The sequence below is a fragment of the Narcine bancroftii genome, chromosome 8 (genome assembly GCF_036971445.1).
Source record: "Narcine bancroftii isolate sNarBan1 chromosome 8, sNarBan1.hap1, whole genome shotgun sequence".
In the NCBI taxonomy this organism is placed as follows: Eukaryota; Metazoa; Chordata; class Chondrichthyes; order Torpediniformes; family Narcinidae; genus Narcine; species Narcine bancroftii.
Window position 1 is genome coordinate 82,288,368 of NC_091476.1, and position 24,632 is coordinate 82,312,999.

The window sequence follows — 24,632 nt, forward strand, 5'->3', positions numbered from 1 at the left end:
CAACACCTGACTGACCAGCCCCTCTCCAACACCCGAGCAGCAACCAGAATCAAAAAAGGCATGGACTTCCTTCTCCACTTACACTTTCTTAAACCCACAGGAGTTAGGCACATGGGGTTGCAGCTCACTATTTGAAAGGAAGTTCCTTGCAATCAATGTTTCCTCCAGATATGTGTGCGGATGAACCATAGAGCATTACAGCATAGAAACAGGCCCCTTCAGCCCTCTGGTCTGTGCCAAACCTTTTTTTTTTGCCTTGGCCCACTGACTTGCACTCATAGCTGTCCATACCTTTCCATCCATGTACCTGTCCTAATTCTTCTTCACTGTTACAATTGAGCCAGCATTCACCACCTCAGCTGGCAGCTCTGTCCATACTCCCACAGCTCTCTGTTTGAAAACGTTTCCCCCTCATGTTCCCCCTAAATTTTTTCCAATTTCACTCTTAAACCCATGTCCTCTGGTTTGTATCTCGCCTACCCTCAGTGGAAAAATCCGATCTACATTTACTCTGTCTATCCCCCTCATAACTTTAAATATCAAATCTCCCCTCATTCTTTTATGTTCAAGGGAATAAAGTCCTAACTTCTTTAACCTTTCCCTGTCACTCAGTTCCTGAAGTCCCAGCAACATCCTAGTAAATCTTCTCTGCACTATCTTACTGATATCCTTCCTGTAGTTTGTCGACCAGAACTGCACACAATATTCCAAATTTGGCTTCACCAATGTCATGTACAGTTCACCATAACATCTGTACTCATACTTTGATTTATGAAGGCCAATATGCCAAAAGCTCTCTTTTCAACCAGGTCCATCTGTGATGCCACTTTCAGGGAATTATGTATCCATTTTCCAACCGTTCTACTGCACTCCTCAGTACCCGACTATTTATCATGTATGTCCTTTCTTGGTTTGTCCTTCCAAAATGCATCACCTCACTTTTTTTTAAATGTTTTATTTAAAATGTTTGACCATACATGAAGTCAGTTACAAAATTGAAAAAGGACAAATAAAAAAAATTATAAATCCATTATACACTTAATGATGGTAAAATCCCCCACTCCCCTCAACCATCTCCTGCCTCAAAAACCCTAAAATAAAAAAGTAGGAAAAAGAAAAAAGAAAGACAAGAACAGAAAAGAGGAAAAGAAAAGAAGAAAAGCAAGGAAAACAGGATTGTCAAAAAAGTGCCAATCACCACACAGATCTCCAAAATATATTCTATTTAATACTTTGGAGAAGGTTAATGCAAGTCCCAGGGATTAGGAAGACATCTACAAATTTATACCTGAAATTTGTAAATACGGATGCCAATTTTCCAAAAATATAACATTTATTTCTTAACTTCTAAGTAATCTTCTCAAAGGGAACACAACTATGCATCTCCGCACCCATCATGCCATTACTAAATGTGAATCAGATTTCCAAGTACCTGCTATACATTTTCTTTTGCCTCTGCTAAGGCTATTTTGACAAATTCTGTTTGGTATTTAGATAATTTCAATATAGTTCTTGTCCCTATGATATTCCCCAATAAAAATAGTTCAGGATTTTGTGGAAACTTAATTCCTGTAACCTGTTCTAAAAAAAATTATCTTGGGACATGACCAAGTTGAATGTAAGAAAGTATCTACCTCTTGGCCACATCTACAACATTGATCTGATAAATCTAACTTCAACCTATTTAATTTCTGTGGCACGACATTTAATTGATGTAAAAAAAATTATATTGAATCCACCTATATCTTACATTTATTGCATTTGTCATAATATCTTGACAAAGATCAGACCAATTTTGTTCATCAATTCTAACATTTAACTCTGATTCCCATCTCTGTATAGACTTATGAACCCCCTGTTTAGGAGTTCCCATTTGAAGTAGAAGAGACATGGCTGAAGTAAATTTCTTTATATTTTTCTTTCAAATCAAAATCTCTACATCACTACACTTCAGTAATAACATTACTGGGCCTAATTTATCCCTTAAATATGCTCTTAATTGAAAATAACAAGTGTGTTATTAAATATTCCATACTTTTTTTTTAATTGATCAAATGACATCAAATGTCCTCCTTCCTAACATCTTGAATGATCCCCTTATGAGACCAGGTATCTAAGAATTTATTTCCCATTGTAAAAGGAATACATCTATTTTTAATCAAAGGCATTTTAGGTGATAGCCCCACCCCCACCCCCATTCCAACTTCATCATTTATCTTGTTCCAATTAGTAATCGTATGTTTTAACAGAGAGACTTCTTTCTCACCAGATAGTAATTTTGCTTCCCATTTGTCTGATATTCTTTCAACTATTTTCTCCAGTTCCATTTTTACCCACACAGGTTTCTCTCCTTCCTCAACAAGGGAAGCGAGAAATCTCATTTGTGCTGCTTGATAATTTTTAAAATTTGAAAGTTGTAATCCTCCTAATTCATCTTAATTTTTCTATGGAGACTCTACTCATCTTACCCTTCCAAAGAAATGTTCTACATATTTATTTAATTCCTGAAAAAAGATGTGAGGTATTGATATCAACAATGTTTGGAAAAGATATTGTATTCTTGGAAAAATATTCATCTTAACACAATTAACTCTATCCACTAATGTTATTGTCAACCCATCCACCTATTCAAATCCTCTTCAACCTTTTTAAGCAAAGGTGAATAATTCATCTTATATAATTATTTAAATTGTTATCTATGTGTTTCCCTAAATATTTTATTCCATTTATCTGCCATTTAAATTGAGTATAATCCCTTCCCCTAAGAGGCATAATTTAGCCTTTTCCCCAAGTTATTTTCATAGCCCAAAACTTTCCCATATTCTTCCAATTTTAAGTATAGTTTTCGTATCGAAGTTGCTGGTTCTGTCAAATATATCAAAACATCATCAGCAAATAAATTAATTATAAAATTAATTATTGTCTTGATTAACCCTAATTATCAGGATCACACCAAATTGCTTTTGCAGCCAAAATAAATAAAGTTGGAGATAATGGACATCTTTGTCTACTGGACCTAATTAACTCTAATGGTGCAGAAAGTTGTCTATTTGTTACAAGTGTTTCCAGCACTTTAAATAAGAAGTCCCATTCAAATCCACCAAATGCTTTTTCTGCGTCTAGAGCCACCGCAACACTCAAATGCAACACCATACACTTGTCTGCATTAAATTCAGCCCATTTTTTCAGTGGTCCATATCCCACTGCAAGCTTTGAAACCCTTCCTTGCTGTCCACAACGCCTCCAAACTTAGTGTCATCTGCAAACTTGGCGCTCCAATTTACCACATTATCATCCAGGTCATTGATATAAATGACAAACATCAATGGTCACAGCACCATTCCTTGAGGCACAGGCCTCCAGTCTGAGAACAATCATCCACCACTACTCTCTGGTTTCTCTCATACAGCCATTGCTGACTCCTGTTCATTACTTCACCATGAATACTTAGCATGTGAACCTTCTTGACTAACCTACCATGTGGGACCTTGTCAAAGGCGTTATTAAAGTCCACGCAGACAACATCTACAGCTTTTCCTTCATCAACTTTCCTGGTAACCTCCTCAAAAAACTCTAAAGGTTTGGCTAAACACGATCTACCATGCTCAAAACCATGTTGACTATCCCTAATCATTCCCTGGCTATCCAAATAATTGTATATCCAATCTCTTACAACATCTTCCAATAATTTACCAACTACTGTTGTCAGGCTCACCGACCTATAATTTACAGGTCTACCTTTGGAGCCTTTTTTTCCCCACACGTAACAATGTGAGCTACTCTCCAATCCTCTGGCACCACACCCATGGTTCAAGACATTTTAAATATTTCTGCCAGAGCCCCTGCAATTTCTACACTCGCCTCCCTCAAGGACCGAGGGAATATCTTGTCAGGTCTTGGGATTTATCCACATATTTGCTTTAAGACAACAAGCACTTCCTCCTCTTTAATCTGTATAGGTTCCATGATCTTATTGCTGGTTTTCCTTACTTCCCACAACTCTGTGCCTGTTTCCTGAGTGAATACTGATTTTTTTTTAAATCAAGATCTCCCCATCTCTTTTGGCTCCATACAAAACCAACCACTCTGATCTTCAAGGGGACCTATTTTTTTGCTCTTAATAAACCTGTAGAAAATCTTAGGATTTTTCTGCATGTCTTCTTTTTGCCTTCCTGATTTCTTGCTTGAGGTTTTTCCTGCATTTTTTATACTCCTTAAGTACCTCATTTGCTTCATGTTGTCTTTACCTGTTATACACCTCTCTCTTTCTCCAAACCAGATCCCAAATATCCCTCAAAAACCAAGGTTCCCAATGCCTGCTAACTTTGCCTTTAATCCTAACAGGAACATACAAAATCTGTACTCTCAAAATTTCACCTTTGAAGGTCCTCACACTTCCCTGGCCAAAAACAACTTATCCCAATCCATGGATTCTAGGTCCTTTCTCATTTCCTCAAAATTGGCCTTTCTCCAATTTAGAATCTCAACCTGAGGCCCAGACCTATCCTCCATAATTAAGTCGAAACTAATGGCATTATGATCACTGGATCCAGAATGTTTCCCCTACACATATTTCTGTCACCTGTTCTCTCTCGTTCCTTAATAGGGGATCCAGTATTGCACTCTCTCTAATTGGTACCTTTATATATTGATTTAGAAAACTTTCCTGAACACATTTGACAATCTCCAAGCCATCCAGCCTTTTTACAGTATAGGAGTCCCAATCCATATGTGGAAAGTGAAAGTCTCCTATTATCACAATTTTATGTTTCCTGTGACTGTCTGCTATTTACTCCTACATTTCTCTCTGACTATGGGTAGTCTATAAAACCCCATGAGTGTGGTAATACCTTTCCCCTTCCTCAGCTTCACGCACAGGGCCTCAATAGATGAGCCCTCTGGTCTGCCCTGCCTGAGCACAGCTGTAATATTTTCCCTGACAAGCAATGTCACTCCTTCCCTTTTCATTCCCCCTCCCGCCTTTCTATCATGTTTAAAGAACGGAAGCCCAGAACATTGAGCTGCCAGTCCTGTCCCTCCTACAACCAAGTTTCACTAATAGCCACAATGTCCATGTGCCAATCCACACTCTAAGCTCATCTGTCTTTCCTACAATACTCCTTGCATTGAAATAGATGCACTTGAGAATATTTCCACCACATTCAACCCATTGACTTTTAATAGGGCATGCAGTATTCACGTCATCATGTTATTGAGGTTAACGGCCACAGGGGTGTCCTGCATTGCCTTTCCCTTTCCCTCTCCTGACTGTCACTCATCTATCCTCCTCTTGCCTCCAAGGTGTGATAGTGTCCCTGTAACTCTTGTCTATTACCCCATCTGCCTCCTGAATGATCTGGAGTTCATTCAGTTCCAGCTCCAATTCCTTAACTCGGTTTCTCAGGAGCTGCAGCTGGATGCACTTCTCACAGATGAAGTCATCAGGGACACTACTGTCTTCCCTGACGACCCATATTCTGCAAGAGAAGCATTCCCCTTTGTAATGGATAAAACTGTGTTTTTGATTCTTAGTTAATTTTGTGCCTGTTTTTTAAGAGAACTATTGTTTGTAGTGTTACCATAGTGACTATGATGTAATATGTTATAATATCTGCTCAGGCTAACTGCTCTCATTCTACAAGATGTGAAGGAAGCGTGAGCATGAGAAATCTTTCTGTATCTCTTAAGTTTTCGTATCTTTATACATCTTTGTATTTTATAGCAATCTTTAGCTATTGCTTTTGTTATGACAACTTTTAAATAATTAGAATCTAAAGGACTATTTTTATACAGTAAATATTTTGTTATTCACCATTATGAAATTCTTGTTGCGAAGCTATGCAAAAGGTTTATCTGTCCTATCAACAAATTAAAACTACGTAAAGTAAGACTCAGAGATTGATTTGTTGAATTAAAGAGATCAAAATTTGGAATATCGCAGCTCACACTTTGGAGGATTATACTATTAAATTAGGATATATTAAAATAAGGAACGTCTCTTCTACATTTTGATTTAAAGAAATTTTTTTCGTGAACTTTGTTCAGAAGAAAGGCTCTTAAATTTATCTAAAAGAATTAACAACTTAATTTAAAATCAAGAGACATCCTTGCTATAACAAGAGATTTTTCCAGAAGTGTCTGAACCTTTCCGTGAATTGCGCAGTTTGAAATTGAACCAAAGTTTGGCCAGACAATTTGTGTCCTTGAAAAAGATAAACCACAGCTCTGGTAGCAAAATTGGCAGGAAGCCAAGAAAATGTTCTTGTAAACATAAACATTTAAGATAAAAAAAAAGCTTTGTGCAGAATCACGGAGACAATCCAGCCAGCAGCAACTCTTGAAAAGGGACCAAGAAGGATACAAAATTCATTCACAGTTCCAGCAGGAACCAGGGAAAGCCAGGGCTGAAGCCAAGTTGCAGTGTGAAGAACCCCAAGATGGATAAGAAGAAGACGGGTCGGGCTAAAGACCTCGAGCAAACAGCTCCTCTCAAAGAACTGTTTGGTTATGAGTTGAGCCAGCAAAGCGGACCAACAACGCTTAGCAGGAGGTTGGAGCCAGTAGCCAAAGAAGAAGACTCTGTCAAGGCACTGCAGGCCTTATTCACTGGCTTAAACTGGAACTGGAACAGATGCTGCACCAAGCGAAATACAGAAGAAAGAGACTCAATCACCGGTATCTGAAAATTCAGATGTGAATCCTGATGATAGTATTTCCAAGGTTATGATGCAGGAAGATCTTCAAAGTCTTCAAAGGTGTCTGGAACAAGTACAGCTTTGCGTGCTTCATGCATATCATCTATGTATGCTAAGGCGTAAGCAGACTTGTCTATTGTCTGTGCACAACAACAGTGGTTGGAGAAAAGGTATGCTTTAGAGGATAGGGAGGTTCAAATCTGGAATCAGTAAAACTGAAGTTACAAATGGCTAGTGAAGAACAAAATAGATTATTGAATAGAGAAAAGACTAGAGCTTGAGGAACAACGTGCTATGAAGATGGCCAAAGTGAAAGCATTAGCTCAGGCTTCTGCAAGATTTGGCACTCAAAGTGACATATCCAAAGGACTAGCACCTAACCTTCCAGCAGAGCAATGGGTAACGCAGCCACAAGAAACAATATTCTCAATAAGGTGTCACTTCTAGTACTCAAATGACAATGACCAATCCTATGAAAAGGGCTAGTGACATTCTTTCTCTCCAGAGCGCACAATATATAGATCTTCTCGAAAGGAGGGTATTTCAAAACAGTTCAACCATGCGAGTTAATCATACTCAACCATTGATGACTCTTCATATTGCTGGAGAACCAGCTACAAGTCAAAGATTCCCATCAATGCCATCAGTTACAAGTCAAGGTCCTACACCTATGGCACCAGTTCAAGATCCGTTTACTCCATTAACCTCAGGACAACCAGTCGCAAGCCATGGTGGACAAGACATATTATCACTTATAGCAAAACAAGGTTCATACATTTTACCAAAGAAGGAAATTCTAGTGTTTAGTGGAATCCATAACAATAACTGATGTTCATGAAATCTTTTGAAAATCACATTGAAAGTAATACTAAAATGCTAAGGGTCGTCTGTACTGACCAGAACAGTATACTGGAGGACAGGTGAAGGAGTTAGTCAAAAGTTGCCAATATATGAATCCTGAACAAGGTTTTAAAAGAGAAAAAGAATTATTGCAACATCATTATGGCGAAGAACATAAAATCACAAGAGCCCACATAGAGAAGATTCTTTCTCGGTCAGCAATGAAATCAGAGGACACAAAGACTTTAGAAGGATATGCACTCTTTCTGAGAGGATATTGTAACACAATGGGAAGTAGTATACATTTGCAAGAGCTGAATTTGCTTGCTAATTTATCAATTATAAACAAATTGTCTTATAAGCTGAAGGATTTATAGAGAACCAAAGTTTCAGAGCTCAAGCTGCATCCCGGAAGGAACGCCACTTTTGAGGATGTACAATTTTTGGAATGGCACATGCATGTTCACACAGTACCAGCATTTGGAAATATTAAAGATACTTCAATTAGTTCATAAGGATGTAAAGAAGCCTACGTCACCATCTCAACAGAAACCAAAGGGAAGTTCCTTTGTTACTGCTGTGTCAGAAACAAGCACAAGAAAAAACAAGGAAACAAAGAAGGAAGATCAGACTTTTCAGGAAAGCTGTTTGTATTGCAAAGATAAACATGATTGAGAAAAATGTTCACGATTGGAGAAAAAGTCGCATGATGAGGAATTAACCTTTTTAAAAAGAATGGAATGTTTTGGCTGTGTAAAGGATACATCAGCAAAACTTATATCAACTTAGTTGTGATAAATGCAGTTTAAGTTACTGCATACTCAATGAAGTTGAGAAGGAAGTCAAACAATCTGAATCCAAACTAAAGACACCATCAAAGAGGATGCTTCAGCTTCAGTTCAGACGAACAGTCTTACTGGGGCCTGTGACAAAGCCCTATTGATAATTCCTGTACAGGTTAAAACTAAAAAGAGGAGCTTCATACTGAAGACCTATGCATTTATTGATCCAGGAAATACCACATCATTTTGTACTGTTGAATTAATGAATAAACTTAATATTCATGGAAAAAAAATCACAGATCTTATTGAAAACAATGAAAAGAACATTGAAACTAATATAGTTTCAGGTTTACAGATTGTTGGATTGAAAAACGATGAATTTTGAGATCTTCCAAGTGTATATACGTAGAATATACACTTGCCTGTGAATAAGAAGAATATTCCTTATCAGAATGATATCAAACAGATGTTTACATACCCAAGATTGATGCCAAGATTGAGATGTTAATTGGATTAGATGTACTAAAAGCTCTCGAACCTCTAGAAGTAATAAGGAGTCAAAATGATGGATCTTATGCCGTGAGAACGTTGCTCAGATGGATGATTAATGGACCATTAGGAGGAAAAATGAATAATGCTCAGGAGGCGTTGAACGTGAATGTCAACAGAATTTCATTTGTGAAACTCAATGATCTGTGGGAATGACCGTTTAAAATTGATTTTCCTGAACGTCTCAAAGATATTCAAGAACCTTCAGAGGAGAACAAGAAGTTTCTGGATTTAGTTTCAAATTCTGTGAAACCTGTTGATGGTCATTACTGTAGAGCATTACCTTTGAGGAAAAGAGAAATTTGTAGGCCAGATAATAAAATAATTGCAGAACAGCATATGCTGAATTTGAAGAGAAAATTCAAGAGAAATTCTTCCTTTCATTTGGAATATACCAATGTCATTTTGGACATGATAGCCAAGGGTTATGTAGACAAAGTACCTGAAGATATGTTGGAACATAAAGATGATAGAAAATGGTATTTACCTCGTCATGGAGTTTTTACATCCACAAAAGGAGAAACCAGGTGTAGTCTTTAATTATGGAGCATCATGTCATGGAGCTTCATTGAATTATCAACTTCTACAAGGTCCAGTCTTAACTACTTTAATAGATGCTCTGATAAGATTTTGTAATTTGCTGTAGATAATGAAGCAGTGTTTCATCAAGTGTAAGTACCATCAGAAGATTGGGATTTTCTACAATTGTTATGGTGACCTAATGGCGATTACAGTAAAGATATGAATGAATACAGAATGACAGTTCACCTATTTGGAGCAACTTCATCGCTGAGTTGTGCAAATTTTGCTCTCAGGAAGCTTGCTTTAAAATGTTAAGAAAAGAATTACAGATGGAGTAAGCAGATTCTGCGTTTTGGACTGATAGTACATCAGTACTTAAATACATTAATAACAAAACCACAAGGTTTCATACCTTTGTGACTAACAGTTAATGAAATCGAGAAGGTTTTGAATGGATATGTTAAAACAGTGGATAATCCAGCCGATATGGCTTCACGAGGATCAGAAGTTCAATCTTTCCTGAAAAGAACCAACACATGGGTGTTCGGTCCTCAGTTTCTTTCGTGATCTCAAGAAGATTGGCCTCAAAATCCCAAAGAGTTAAAAGAAATTTCAATGGAGGATCCAGAAATCCAAAACACTAATGTAAATAATATTCAAATATCTAATGAAAATCGCCCAATCACTCAATTAATTTGCTATCACTCTTCATGGTTTTGTTTGAGAAAAGACTAGCATGGATTCTTAGGTTTAAAAATTATGCTTTTAAATCGTATCAAGAAAGAGAATCTGAAGACTTGAAAGAGCTGTTACCTAACAGTTGATGAGTTGGTGAATGCTGAATTGGAGATAATTCGATTTTGTCAGAAAAAGATGTTGATAACTAGATATCAAAATTGAAGAAGAATCTGAATGTTACAAAAACAAGTCGTGTTTACAAGCTAAATCCTATTTTTATAAATGATGTATTGAGAGTAGGAGGAAGATTGGAAAAAGCAATAATGCCAGAAGTGAAACATCCAATTAAGGAATTTCATATTTCTGATGTGATTGTTCGACATATATGAAAAATAGATCATGGTGGTTGTAATCACGTGTTATCAGAGTATTTGGATATTTGGTGCTTCAATATTGACCAAAAGAATCATATCAAAATGTGTTAATTGTCAATGTGCAAATAATAAACCTGGACAACAACAAATGGTGGATTTTCCACAGGACAGAGTTTCACCAGATGAACCCCCATTTACATATGTGGGAGTTGATTATTTGGTCCTTTGCAATAAAAATGAGGAATGTGTTGAAAAATGATACGGAGATACTTTTACTTGTTTGGCTACGAGAACAACTCATATTGAAGCAGCGTCATCACTTGATACAGACTCTTTTATCACTGTTCTTTGACATTTTATCGCCAAATGTGGTCAAGCAAAAGGATTACGTTCTAACGATGGATCTAAGTTTACAGGAGCTCAACTAGAGTTATGAAAAGCAATTCAGAATTGGAATCAACATCAAATTCATAAAGCAGTACTTCAGAAAGAAATTAATTGTATATTTAACCCACCTACAGGATCATATCATGGTGGTGTGTGGGAAAAAAATTATTAGATCAATCAAGAACATTGTAATTATCATGGACTATTAGTTCCACACAAGAAAGAATTTGATGGCAAATGCGGATTAAAACCAAGGCTGGTTACTTAAATAGACCTATCACTAAAATCTATTTTTTACAGTTAGCTGAAAGTTTTGATTCCAATCTTATACTTACTATATTTACTTCTGCATTTGTAATAGTAATTATTATATATTAGCCATTAATGTCTATTATATTAGGGCTGGAATGTAAAGGTTAAAACCTTGTGTTTTTGATTCTTAGTTAATTTTGTGCCTGTCTCTTTAAGAGACTATTGTTTGTAATGTTACCATAGTGACTACGATGTAATATGTTGTAATATCTCCCCAGTCTAATGGCTTGTTCTCTTTCCACAAGATGTGAAGGAATCATGAACACAAGAAATTTTTCTTAAAATTTGTACTTTTGTATCTCTGTTTTTGTATCTCTATATATCTTTTTTTTTATAGCAGTCAATTGCTTTTGTTACGACATCTTTAGAGTCTAAATGACTATCTTTAAACAGTAAATGCTTTGTTATTCTCCGTTATGAAAGTCTTTTTGTGAAGCTATGCAAAACGTTTATCTGTCCTATCAACAAATTAAAACTACGCAAAGTAACAGCCACAGAGTTGGATTTGTTGGAGTAAGGAGATTGAAATTTGGGATATCGTAGCTCACACTTCGGAAGATGATACTTTGAAATTTGGATATTTTTGAATAAGGAAAGTGTTGGCTACACCCTACTTTGGCTGTTATTCCCACTGTTTATGACTAGAGAAACAAATCCATAGTTATCTAAAACCTCCCCTTACCTCCCTGCTGAATCTGTTTTGTTCCTGGAATAGGGTGGCTCTTCCTTACTTCATCTCCTACTATCCCTCACCTCTGACCTGTTCTTGCCAAAGCCTTACCATGCTGACTTAGTCCATGCCCTCAATTACTACTCTGTTGCGCAGTCATCATTTTTATCGGGATACCCAGCTTCTTCCTCCAATCAGCTTCTTGCTCTGCCTCAGCCCTTTTTTAAATTCTAACTGCTGCTGCTCCTCAGGTCACCTGACCTCCCTTGCTCCAATCAGCTTCTTCCTCCAATCAGTGAAGGCAGCATGTTCCCCAGATGCACCAACCCATTTTCATTTGCTCTGATGTATGGTGGGCTACTTATCACTAAATAATGTATATTCATTTCTATTGAATGTTGATGACAAAAGGAATTTTTTTTTAACTTCCTATAGGTACAAATGAAGTGATGCGAATGCTTATCTCCAGGAATCTGTTCCTCGACTAACTTCACTGAATGAGTATAGTTCTGCAAAATAAAAACAGTTAATTTTATCCATTATCTCTCTTGGAAAGGAAACTCAAATTAATAGCTGTATATTTTTGGCAAGGATTCAAATACACTGGGCCACAAAGATTTTACTTCCTGAGCACATTTGGGTATATTTTATGGATTTTGGGCTGCTGATCACATCATCTTCCTATCACATCCCATTTTTATTTATAACTTATTTTGTCGTGATTTCCTGTCATATTTTAAGTCTTCTTCAAGCATAGAAAACCACGAAGTGCAGCATGTCGTTGAAAATTCATTTTCTGCATTTGCACCCGGTCGTCTTCCCTGCTGAGTTTGGTGCCGTCAGTGATGAACATGGTGAAAGGTTTCACCAGGACGTTTGACCATGGAAAAGCGGTATCAGGGCAGCTGAAATCTTGTACATTGACAGGACAGGCATCAGATGTTGAGTACAAATGAAAATCAGTGGCAAAATATTTTAGGTCATTTGAACTAATGCGATGTGTCAGCATCATTATGCGAATAAACATGTTCACTTCAATGAAAGTTCATTTAATGTGTCTTCAACTTCCTACCTGATTCAACAAACCTGAAATGATTTTTGTGTTCAGCTTGAAATTATCATAATCCCCAATATTTTTTCAGAAAGAAAACCTTTGGAAAAATTGTTATCCAGTGCTAGTAATTCACCAAGCTAATATCTCCAAGTGAAGAGTGTTCCTGCACTTCAGTGTAAGGTACCTGACAAATCAGATTTTTTTTCTTTTCATTCCTTGGCTGTATAACGACAGTAATTTTCAGGGCTTCAAATCTGTTTGTTCGGACATTAATGTTGGAGAACAAATTGGGTCTAGTGATCATAACTCTGTTAGTTTTCGGGTAGTTTTAAGGAAGAGGAACGAGGGGCCTAAAGTTGAGGTTCTGGATTGGAGAAGAGCAAATTTCGAAGGAATAAGAAGGGATTTGGGGAGTATTGAGTGGGACAAGATATTTCCAGGTAAGGATGTAAATGAAAAATGGAGGATATTCAAAAAAGAAATTTTGAGGGTACAGAGTAGCTATGTCCCAGTGAGGATCAAAGGAAAGGCTGGAAGTCATAGGGAGGCTTGGTTTTCGAGGAATATTGGAAATTTGGTTAGGAGAAAAAGGGAGGTGTACAAGAGGTATAAAGAGCAGGGAGCTGAGAGTTTGAAGGAGGACTACAAGGAGTGTAGAAGGAATCTTAAGAAAGAAGTTAGAAAGGCCAAAAAAAGGCACGAAGAGGCTTTGGCAGACAGTAAAAATAAATCCAAAGGGTTTCTATAGGTACATTAAAAGTAAAAGATTAGTGAGGGATAAAATTGGACCCCTTGTAGATAGCGAGGGTGGGCTGAGTGAGAAGTCAGAGGAAATGGGGGAAATTTTGAATGATTTCCTTGCCCCGGTATTCACTAGGGAAAAAAATATTGAACCAGTTGAAGTAAAAAAAAAATAGTGGGGAGGTCATGAAGCATATAAGGATAACCGAGGAGGTATGATGGCTGTGTTGAAAAAGATAAAGGTGGATAAATCTCCGGGACTGGACAAAATATTCCCAAGGACACTCAGGGTGGCTTGTGGACAGATAGTGGGGCCATTAACAAAGATATTTAGGATGTCACTGATCATGGGGGTAGTGCCAAAGGATTGGAGGGTGGCGCATGTGATTCCGCTGTTTAAGAAAGGGTCCAAATTTAAACCTGGGAATTATAGGCCCGTGAGTCTGACGTCTGTGGTGGGTAAATTGATGGAAAGTGTTCTGAGTGATGGTATTTACAAATATTTGGAGGTACAGGGATTGATAGGGAGTAATTAGCATGGTTTTGTCAGGGGTAGATCATGCCTGACAAACCTGATTGAGTTTTTCGAGGGGGTCACAAAAATGGTTGATGAAGGGAAAGCTGTGGATGTTGTGTATTTAGACTTTAGTAAAGCTTTTGACAATGTTCCCCACAGGAGGTTAGGAAAAAAGATTGAGGCATTAGGTATAAATAAGGAGGTAGTGAAATGGATTCAGCAATGGTTGGATGGGAGGTGTCAGAGAGTAGTGGTAGAAAATTGTTTGTCCAACTGGAGGCCGGTGATTAGTGGAGTTCCTCAGGGATCGGTCCTGGGTCCACTATTATATATATTAACGATCTGGAAGTAGGGGTGGAGGATTGGATAAGCAAGTTTGCGGATGATACAAAGATTGGTGGTGTAGTGGACAGTGAGGAAGATTACCGCAGATTAAAAGGTGATTTAGGAAGGCTGGAGGTGTGGGCTGAGAAATGGCTGATGGAATTTAATACAGATAAGTGTGAGGTGTTACATTTTGGAAAGGCAAATCTAAATAGGTCATATGCATTAAATGGTAGGCTATTGAGATGTGCAGAGCAACAAAGGGATTTAGGAGTGATGGTAAATAGTACCCTCAAGGTTGATTCTCAGGTAGATGGTGTGGTGAAGAAGGCATTTGGATTGTTGGCCTTCATAAATCGGAGTATTGAATTCAAGAGTAGGGAGGTTGTGATGAAATTGTACAAGGCATTGGTGAGGCCAAATTTGGAGTACTGTGTACAGTTTTGGTCACCAAATAATAGGAAAGATGTAAAAAAAATAGAGAGAGTACAGAGAAGGTTCACGAGAATGTTGACAGGATTTCAAGGTTTGAGTTACAGGGAAAGGTTGTGCAGACTAGGGCTTTTTTCTCTGGAGCGTAGAAGATTGAGGGGGGACTTGATAGAGGTGTTTAAGATTTTAAAAGGGACAGACAGTAAATGTGGATAGGCTTTTTCAATTAAGAGTGGGGAGATTCAAACTAGAGGGCATGGTTTAAGATTGAAGGGGGGGGTTTGGCAAGATGGCGTAAGGAATAGATGTGCCCTCCAGTCCTCTCCCGACTCTTTGGTGTTGTTTTGTCTTTAAATGCCCGTTAAAATCTTTTCAAGGTTAGATATAGTTAGAGCTGTTAAACTAATTTCCAATGGTACAATTGTTGAAAAAAAGCAAGAAAAAACGGCAACAGATTGTTAAGAAATTACATTTTCCGAAGATATCAGAGCCTACTTATTTGCAAGAAGCCAGGACTCAGCGTGGAATGGATCCAGGAGAAGCACAGGAATTAGCAGCGGAGCTCCGTTCTCTGCCGGTAGGGCTCTTTAAAAATGGCACCCGGCAGCCCTTAGAAGAAAGGGCTAGCCAGGTGCGTGTATTTCAGTCAATGCCCGCTATGAGCGCTGTCACAGAGCCTTTGACAGCTGAAACAGCTGGGAAGCTGCCAGCTGAAGGCTTGCAGTTAAAGGGACATCCACTGACTGATGTAGTGGTGGCGCTGCGAAGTGCATCACCTGAAATGAAGATTCCTATAGACCTCGATGCGTCGGAGATGCTTGACAGAATATGGCTTGGGGATAACCCTCGCCATCAACCTCCAAATATTACTGGGGAGGTTATGGCAGGGGTTTCTACACGAAGTCACACTGCAAGAAAAGCAGTTAAATTAAGGGAGGGAATACAAGACCTTTTGGCTATTCAGAAACAACTGGACCCTACTGTGTCTGATTCTACTTCAGTGGATAAGTTTCTTAAGAATCTTGAATCTAAGTTAACTGCTATATTGAAGGAATTTGTTAAAGCTTTAGATCAACTTGATACTAAACTTAATACCTTGCTGGATATTAATACTCAACAGATGGCTGATTATGGAGCTTTTAAGCTTAAAACGAGTGAAAGACTTGATTTTTGTGACCAAGGTTTAGTTGAGCTACAAGATCAATTACAAGGTGTCAATAAAACAATTGAACTTTACAAATTCAGAATAAAAATTTAATGAAAAAGGTTGATTATTTGGAGAATCAATCCAGACGGAATAACATAAAAATTGTTGGTTTACCAGAAGATATGGAAGGATCAGATCCAAGAAAATTCTTTACTGAGTGGATTCCACAAGTATTAGGACAAGATAAGTTCCCGGAAGGCTTAATACTGGAACGTGCACATAGAGCTTTGAGAAGAAAGCCTTCTTTTGGACAAAAGCCACGACCTGTTTTGGTTCATTGTTTAAATTATTATGATAGAGAGACAATTTTGCGTGTGGCCATAAGAAGTGCACAACAAAGAAGATCTCCTTTGATGGTTCAGAATAATCGTGTTTTTTTTAATCCGGATTTGAGTCAAGAAGTTATGTCTCAACGACGTAAATTTAATTCTGTGAAAGAAGTGTTGTGGAAAAAAGGTTATAAAGCAACATTTAGATATCCTGCGGTACTGAAGATTTTTCAAGATGGTTACCAATCAAAATTTTTTGATGATCCTAAGGAAGCTATGGATTTTGCTCAATCGTTACCAATTATACAATTTCTGGAAAGACGTAGTCCTCCACGGTCTCCAAAGAGAGTGGAGATACAAGATGGGAATCGAATTTCAAGGAGAAATGGAAATAATGGTAGTCGAAGTGATAAAATTGATTAAAAAATACTAAAAAAAATTTTTTTTTCTCTTTTTGAAAAAATTTTAAATAATGATGATAGTTTATGTGAAACGTGAGTTGGGAGAGGGAGCTGGGTGGGCACTATTTTCCAGAAGTCATCAGCTACGTGTGAGTTATCTCACACCCGATATTGTGTGGGAGTTACCGCAATGTGCGGTTGGCCCAGGAGGAGGTAGCAGTTGCCTCCTGCCTGGTTTTTTTTTTCTTATTAATTTTTGGATTGAGGAGTGAAGGTTTTTTTTTATTTAAAAAAATTTTTTAATATATATATTTGTAGTTTTAGGAGGGGATAAGGGGAGGGAGTGTTTTTTTTTCTTTCTCTTTTTTTTTCCTTTTTTTGTGTGTTCTTTTAAGTAATGTTTAAATTTAAATTTGTTTTTTTAATACTTACGGTTTTAATAATTTTATTAAGTATAAGAAAGTATTTGCTTGTTTAAAAAATTAAAAGTTGATGTGGTTTTTTTTGTAAAGTTTATTTAGTAGATAAGGAATATTTGAAATTTAAATCTGAATGCAATGGATAAGCTTTTTATTTTTTATTTAACTTCAAGGTGAAAGGAGTGGTAATTCTGGTGTAAATTATTTTATTATCTTAGTTACAGAATGAAGGGAATAATGGTGAAAGTTATAAATTGAATTGTTCAATTCTTAATAAGGCTTGAATTTTGTTTGTTGTTTATGCTCCATTTGTTGAAGATATAGTTTTTGTTGTAGATGTGTTTTTATTATGTGGATATGTGAATTTTAAAGTAATGATTGGGGATATTTAAATGTGGTATTGGAGCTTTTATTGGATAAGTATTCAAGAGCAAAAGGGAAAAATGGTGGAAGAGTACTAAAATTGAATTGTACAATGCTTAATGAGGTTTGGATTTTGTTTTAAGATGGTGGTTTATGTGACTAATATGATGATAGATGTGAAGTTAGTTGATATTTGGTGAAGGTTTATTTTATTTTTATAGAGAAAGTTTTTTTAAATCTTTTTTTCTCATGCTACAATTCTTTTTTAAGAATTGATTATTGTTTAATGTTTTTGTTTTTTTTGTAAGTGGGTTTTTTTTCTCTTACATATATTACTAATCTTATTAATCCACTCTTTATTGTGGGGGGGCAGAAGGAGGGGGGGGTTGGAATAATTTGAGTCGGTTTATTAATGTTGTGTAATAATTATTCGGGGGGTATAGTTTGTTTAGATTACTGATGTTGTATTGTAATTTCATTATTTCATTTTTAAATTTTTTTTAATGTAATCTTATATCTTATTCATGTTATAAAATCTTAAATAAAGTTTTAAAAAAAAAAGATTGAAGGGGGAAAATTATAAGGGAAACATGAGGGGAAATTTCTTTACGCAAAGGGTGGTAGGGATGTGGAATGAGCTTCCGGCAGATGTGGTTGAGGCGGGATCATTGATTACATTTAAAGATAGACTGGATAGTTACATGGAGAGGAGAGGACTGGAGGGGTATGGACGGGTGCTGGTCAGTGGGACTAGGAGGGTGGGGATTTGTTACGACATGGACTAGTAGGGCCGAACTGGCCTGTTCTGTGCTGTAAGTGGTTATATGGTTATATAGCTAGTGTCAGAATAAATTATATCAGAATTTATTGTCATGAGCAGGTCATGAAATTTGGTGTTTTGTGGCAGCATCACAGAGCAAACGTTCATATTATAACCATCTTACAACATTACTGTGAAAAGTAAGGCAGTGTCTTTGGTTCATTGATTATTCAGGAATCTGATAGCAGAGGGGAAGAAGCTGTCCTTGTGCTGCTGTGTGCTCGTCTTTAGACTCCTGTATCTTTTCCCCGATGGTAGCAGAGTGAAGAGAACATGGCCTGAGTGGCGGGGGGCGGGGGTCTTTGAGGATAGAAGTTGCTTTTTTAAGACACCGCCTCATCTAGATGTCCTTGATAGAATGAAGTCTGGTGCCTGTGATGTCACAGGCCAAGTTAACAATCCTCTGGAGTTTATTCTTGTTCTGAGAGTTAGTGCCTCCATACCAAGTAGTGATGCAACCAGCCAGAATGTTCTCCACAATACGACTGTAGAAGTTTACGAGAGTCTTCGGTGACAACCAATAAAACTAAGCTAGTCCCTTTCATTCCACAACGCTCCAGACTTCTCCTATCCATGTATTTATCATATTTATTTTTATAACTCAAGATTGAATCTGCATTCACAACATCAGTTGGCTGCTCATTCCACACTCCTACCACTCTCTGAGTGAAAAACGTGCCCCTAATGTTCCCCTTGTACCGCTGCCCTTTCAGCTTAAAGCTGTGACCTCTCATATTTATCTCCCCCAATCTAAGTGGAAACATCCTACTTACACCTACTCTGTCTATACTCCTCATAATCTTATAAACCTCTATCATCTCCCCTCATTCTTCTTCATTCCAAGTAGTCCTAACCTGTTTAATTTTTCCCAGTAACTCAACTACATACCAAATCTCAGACACCACACAAAATATAGCCAATCTTCTTTGTGATTGTATCAACATGGAGACTCCAGGACAGATCCTCAGAGATGTTGACACCCAGGAATTTGAAGTTCTTGACCTCCTGAAGTCGACAATCATGTCCTTGGTTTTGCTAATGGTGAGCGCAAGGTTGTTGACAGTACACCATTCAACGAGCTGATCTACCTCCCTACTGTACGCTTCTTCATTACCATTTGTGATTCTGCCGACAACTATGGTGCCATCGGCAAACTTGTAGATGGCATTGGAATTGTGCCTGGCCGCACAGTCATGGGTGTATAACGAGTAGAGCAGTGGGCTAAGCAGGTATCCTTAGGGTGTAACTGTTGATAATCAGTGAGGAGGAGGCATTGTTTCTAATTCGTACTGACTGTGGTCTTCTGATGAGAAAGTCAAGACTCCAGTTGTAGAGGTTGGAACAGAGGCCCAGGGTTTATACCTTCTGGCTATCACCACTGGAAGTTTAATTCCTTCAGATAGTAAATGTTTGGAGTGAAGGCTAATAAAATTTAAATTTTTTAATATAATTTAGACATACAGCTTGGAAACAGGCCATTTTGGCCCTTGGGCCCGTGCTGCTCAATTTACACCCAATTAACATACACCCCCAATACATTTTGATGTGTGGGAGGAAACTGGAGCCCCCGGGGAAAACTCCAGCAGACACGGGAGAATGAGCAAGCTCCTTACAGACAGCGCATGATTCGAACCTGATTGCTGGCGCTGCAAAAGTGTTGTCTAACTGTTGTGCCAACCCTGCTGCCCTTTTTGTGATTGTCTACTTTAACTTTGCTGTTTTTGCCATAATTTCATGCACAAAGAATGGAACCACTTAAAATTAGATTTACAAGAGCCTGCATAAGAGGTTGTGAGAAGGTTCAGTCGCTCAGTTTTCAAAGTGAGGTTGTAATTAGATTGGATATTGGGTTTGCGGAAGAAGCCAGAGAGTAGTGGTGCATGATCGCCTCTCTGACTGGAGGCCTGTGACTAGTTGTGTGCCTCATGGATTGGTGTTGGGACCATTGTTGTTTGTCATTTCATGAATGAGCCTTAAGGGGGCGTGGCAGGGTGGCGTAGAGTCAAGACGTATAATCTCAACCTCTCTGGCCAGACTTTTAAGTACTCATTTTTTAACTCTTTGTTTTCAAGTTTAAACTTTTTAAATTTTAGTTTAAAGTATTAAGGAATTATTATGGCCACTAATGGTAAAAAGATTAAACCTCAAGTGCAGAAGAAGTTACATTTTCGAAGTGCTGAAGATTTGGGGCCTAGACGACTTGATACAGCCCCAGGCTTAATCTCTTCAGTGTCTAAACCTCAAAGATTGCCTGTGGGAGCTGAAAAAAATGTCTATTACTCACGAAGTGAAGGATGGCGCTGGAATTACCCGTTCTCTGGAAGAAGGTGCGTGTTCCCAAGAAGTGGATCTCGATTTGGAAGGCCTTTCGATTTCAACGGAGGGAGCACGCAGAAAGACGACTCCATTGTTGGAAATGCATCAGGAAGCAATTCAACCTGAAGAAATTGCTTACCTTCGTGATTTCTTGAAAAAATGACGAGATGCGGGGGGGAGACCAGCGACGACCCCTGAAGAAGTCGGGGTGCCGTCGCTGGGAGTCCAGACCCGCAGTAAAACTTTTAAAATGCCTTCTGTTGAGTTGCAGAAGGAGCTGCAGTTACCTTGTTCTGCCACTATGTCAGAGAGAGCAGGGCTGAGCTTTTCTGATCTACAGTGAATGCAACTAAATGCAGTTATTCAGCCTCTAATGAATGAGATGGTTCAAATGAATGCTAGTATAAGTTCAGAAGTGAATACAGTTAAAGCACGTGTGGATGCATCTTATGAAGAAATTTTTAAAAATTCAGACTGCTTTTTCGGACTGTCAACACAAGTGGCTTCTAACACAGAAAAAGTGTTGAAGGTTGAAAAATCAGTCATAGAATTGGGAGAACGTGAGAAGGAGCTAGAGAGGAAAATAGACTATTTGGAGAATAAAAGCAGAAGGAATAATGTGAAAATTGTTGGTTTGCCAGAAGGTATAGAAGGCAAGATCCTCTTCGTTTCTTTAAAGACTGGATCCTGCAAGTATTAGAGCACTAAGAAGAACACCCTCAGCTGGTCAACCACCGAGACCGGTAATAATTTGATGTTTGAATTATTTGGACAGAGAAGCAATACTTCAATTAGGAGTGCAAAATGCGAGACAACGACAAACTCCATTATTGATTCAGAATAGCAGAGTTTTTTTTAAATCCTGATTTGAGTCAAGAGGTCATTCAACATCGACATCGATTTAATCCGGTTAAAGAAGTTTTGTGGCGTAAAGGTTATAAGTCTACTTTTCGCTACCCTGCAGTGTTGAAGGTGTCTTATGGAGACTATCAATTTTGGTTTTTTGAAAATGATCGTGAAGCAATGATTTTTGCTGATTATTGCCAGATATAAGAAGACAAAGACGTCGTCCACCATTATCTCCTAAAGAAAAATCTGGTTATTCTGGAAACAAGAAATGGCAGAAATGGAAAAAATGGGAATGGAATGTTCCATTAATGAAAAAAATTAAAACTGATTTGATCAAATGGAAAGATTTACCTATTAATTTAATGGGTAGGATAAATACAATTATGATGAATATCTTTCCGCATATACAATATTTGTTTCAATCTATTTCGTATTTACTTGATAATATTTTTTTTCGAGACTTGAATAAAATGGTTAGGGAGTTTTTATGGAGAGGTAAATTTTCGAGAGTAGCTTTGAATAAATTAACTTGGAAATATAAGTTAGGGGGATTACATTTACCACATTTTCAAAATTATTATGAAGCAGCCCAACTTAAATTTATTAGTTCATTGATGGATTTGGTACTGCCTCCTAGTTGGGCCAAAATTGAGATGGCAAATATTTCTGAATTTGAAATACATCATTTTTTGTTTAGATGGAATATAAATTTGTTACAACAATATAATGTGCCTATACTAAAACATTTAATGAAGTTATGGATAAAGAAAAATAAAATGACTTGCTCTAGGGGTAAATTATCAGCTTTGACTCCGTTGTATAATAATCAACATTTCTTTTTCAATACATAATTGAAGTTTATTGCATTGGAGATTTAAAGGTGTGAAAAATTTGGGAGATTGTTTTAAAGAGGGTAAATTTTTATCTTTTAATCAGATGAGGGAAGGCTTTGGTATTGATAAGAACTCTTTGTTTCTTTATTATCAAATTCGATCTTTGGTAAAATGTATGTTTGGTAGAGATATGATTTTACCTGAAATTACTAAATTTGAGACTTTTTTTAAGAAGGTACCAGAGAAGGGTTATATTTCATCTATGTATCAAATATTACAGGATGGTATAGATAAAAAGGGTTGGGATAGATCTAAAAGTAAATGGGAAGTGGATATTGGTTTTATTTTTTCCGAAGATGATTGGTTAGATATTTGTTATGATAGTGTAACTAGATTGATAAATGCACGTTATGCAATGATTAACTACAATTTTTTACATCAATTATACTTAACACCTGAAAAATTTAAAAAGTATGGTTTTCATGAATCAGATTTGTGTTTTAGATGTGGTGATACGGTTGGAACTTTTTTTTCATGCCGTTTGGTCATGTATACATATACAATCTTTTTGGAAGAAAATTCAATAGTTTTTAGAATATCTGTATAAGATTAAAATAGTTTTAGATCCAACAATATTTTTATTGGGTAGTTTTCAACCTCTGAAAGGCTTGGGATTAGATAAGTTTCAGCTTGCTTTTGTATATTTAGCTTTATCCGAGGTGAAAAAATGTATTGCTAGTACGTGGAAAGATACAAATATAATTGATATTAATAGATGGCATAATGGGATGAAATATTGTTTAATAATGGAAAAAAATACATATGTTTCACGTGATAATTCTAATTCTTTTATTAATAAGTGGTTGTTATATTCAGAATTTTTACATTTCAATTTACATTGATTAGATCTTCATATGTATATTTAATTTTTCTTTAATATTTTTTCTTTTTTCTTTCTTTATGGCTCTCCTTAGGAGAGTTGGCTGAGGGGGGGGTTTCTTTTCTTTTTTTCTATATATAAAAAATAACATTCATGTTTGTGGTTAATTGTTGTATATGTCATGTATTATTTGTTTTTTTGAACGAATAAATAAAGTTTTTTAAAAAAAAGAATCAGCCTTAAATTGGATCAGCAAATTTGCACACCAGGCGGGCAGGCGGGAGAATTTAAACGGAAGGACAGCTGACCTTGCTGTTCTCTTGGTGAAGAGCCTTCAGCCAGGTGAGTCTGGTGACTGCTAGTCATTGATTATTGTGGGAGGGGTTAATTGGATAATTGAGAAAATTAGTAGGGACCAATAAAAAGGGCTTGCTGAAGGAGCGGCCCAGTGAAGGAGTGGGATTTTGGTGATCAGAGGCTAAGGATGAACCTAATACAAAGGGTAGAGTGATTGAAGTGCTTTAATTCCATCTAGGTAAGGAGCCTGCCAGGGCAGTGGTGTGCTCTAGTTGTGGGATGTGGGAAATCTGGGGGATAACACTTGTCCTTGATAACTACACCTGCAGGTGATGCATTCAGCTACAGCTCCTCACAGCCTGAGTTAGGGAACTGGAGCTAGAGTTGGATGAACTGTGGATCTTGGGGGAGGCAGAGGTAGTCCCCCCTAAGTTTTAGGAGTGAGGTGGATGGTTGGCTGCCAGGAGAGGTTAGGGAAAGATTCAGACAGTGCAGGATTCCCTTGTGGTCAACAATAGGTATGCCCTTTTGGATACAGTTGACAGAGATGAGCATCCAGGGACAAGTTGAGGTGTTGACGTCTCTGGTACAGAGGCTGCCCATCCCCCACTCCCCAGCTCAGAAGGGAAGGGGAAGAAGAAAAGAGCGAGAGTGATTGTGGACTCTTTGACTAGATGTGTGTGTCGGGGTTTCTGTGGATGAGATTGAGGCTCCCAAATGATGTGTTGCCTCCCAGGTGCCAGGGTCAGGGACGTCTCTGATCAAGTTCACAGCATTCTGGAGGGGGAGCAGACGGACGTCGTGGTCCATGTGGGGACTAATGACATAGTCAGGAGTAGGGTTGAAGTCTTAAAAAGAATACAGAGAGTAAGGCAGGAAGTTAAGAAATAAGACATCGAGGGTGGTGATCTCTGGATTGCTGCCAGTGCCTTGTGCTGGAGAGGGTAGAAATAGGAGGATGTGGCAGATGAATGTGTGGCTCAAGAGTTGGGGCAGTGGTTCACATTCCTAGATCATTGAAATCTCGTATGGGGAAGGCCTGACCTCTACAAACAAGATGGGCTGCACCTGAACTGGAGGAGGACTAACATCCTGGCCAGC

General features: G+C 37.7%; 1 protein-coding gene across 11 annotated transcripts in view; it reads left to right on the plus strand.

Annotated features, from left to right (window-relative positions):
- Positions 1-24,632, plus strand: part of acad8 (acyl-CoA dehydrogenase family, member 8) — a 165,961-nt gene that overhangs the window by 131,290 nt on the left and 10,039 nt on the right. For 3 of the 11 annotated variants that reach the window (XM_069894348.1, XM_069894347.1, XM_069894350.1), the window contains one exon: positions 12,245-12,857. The exons of 7 other annotated variants lie outside the window; for them this stretch is intronic. Coding sequence is in view for 3 of the 4 variants with exons in the window: in XM_069894347.1 (XP_069750448.1) it covers positions 12,245-12,297 (53 nt within the window). In the remaining variant the exon portion in view is untranslated. Of the gene's footprint in view, positions 1-12,244; positions 12,858-12,951; positions 13,044-21,719; positions 23,410-24,632 lie in introns of those variants that run through there. One more of the 11 variants, XM_069894351.1, reaches the window with a different exon arrangement.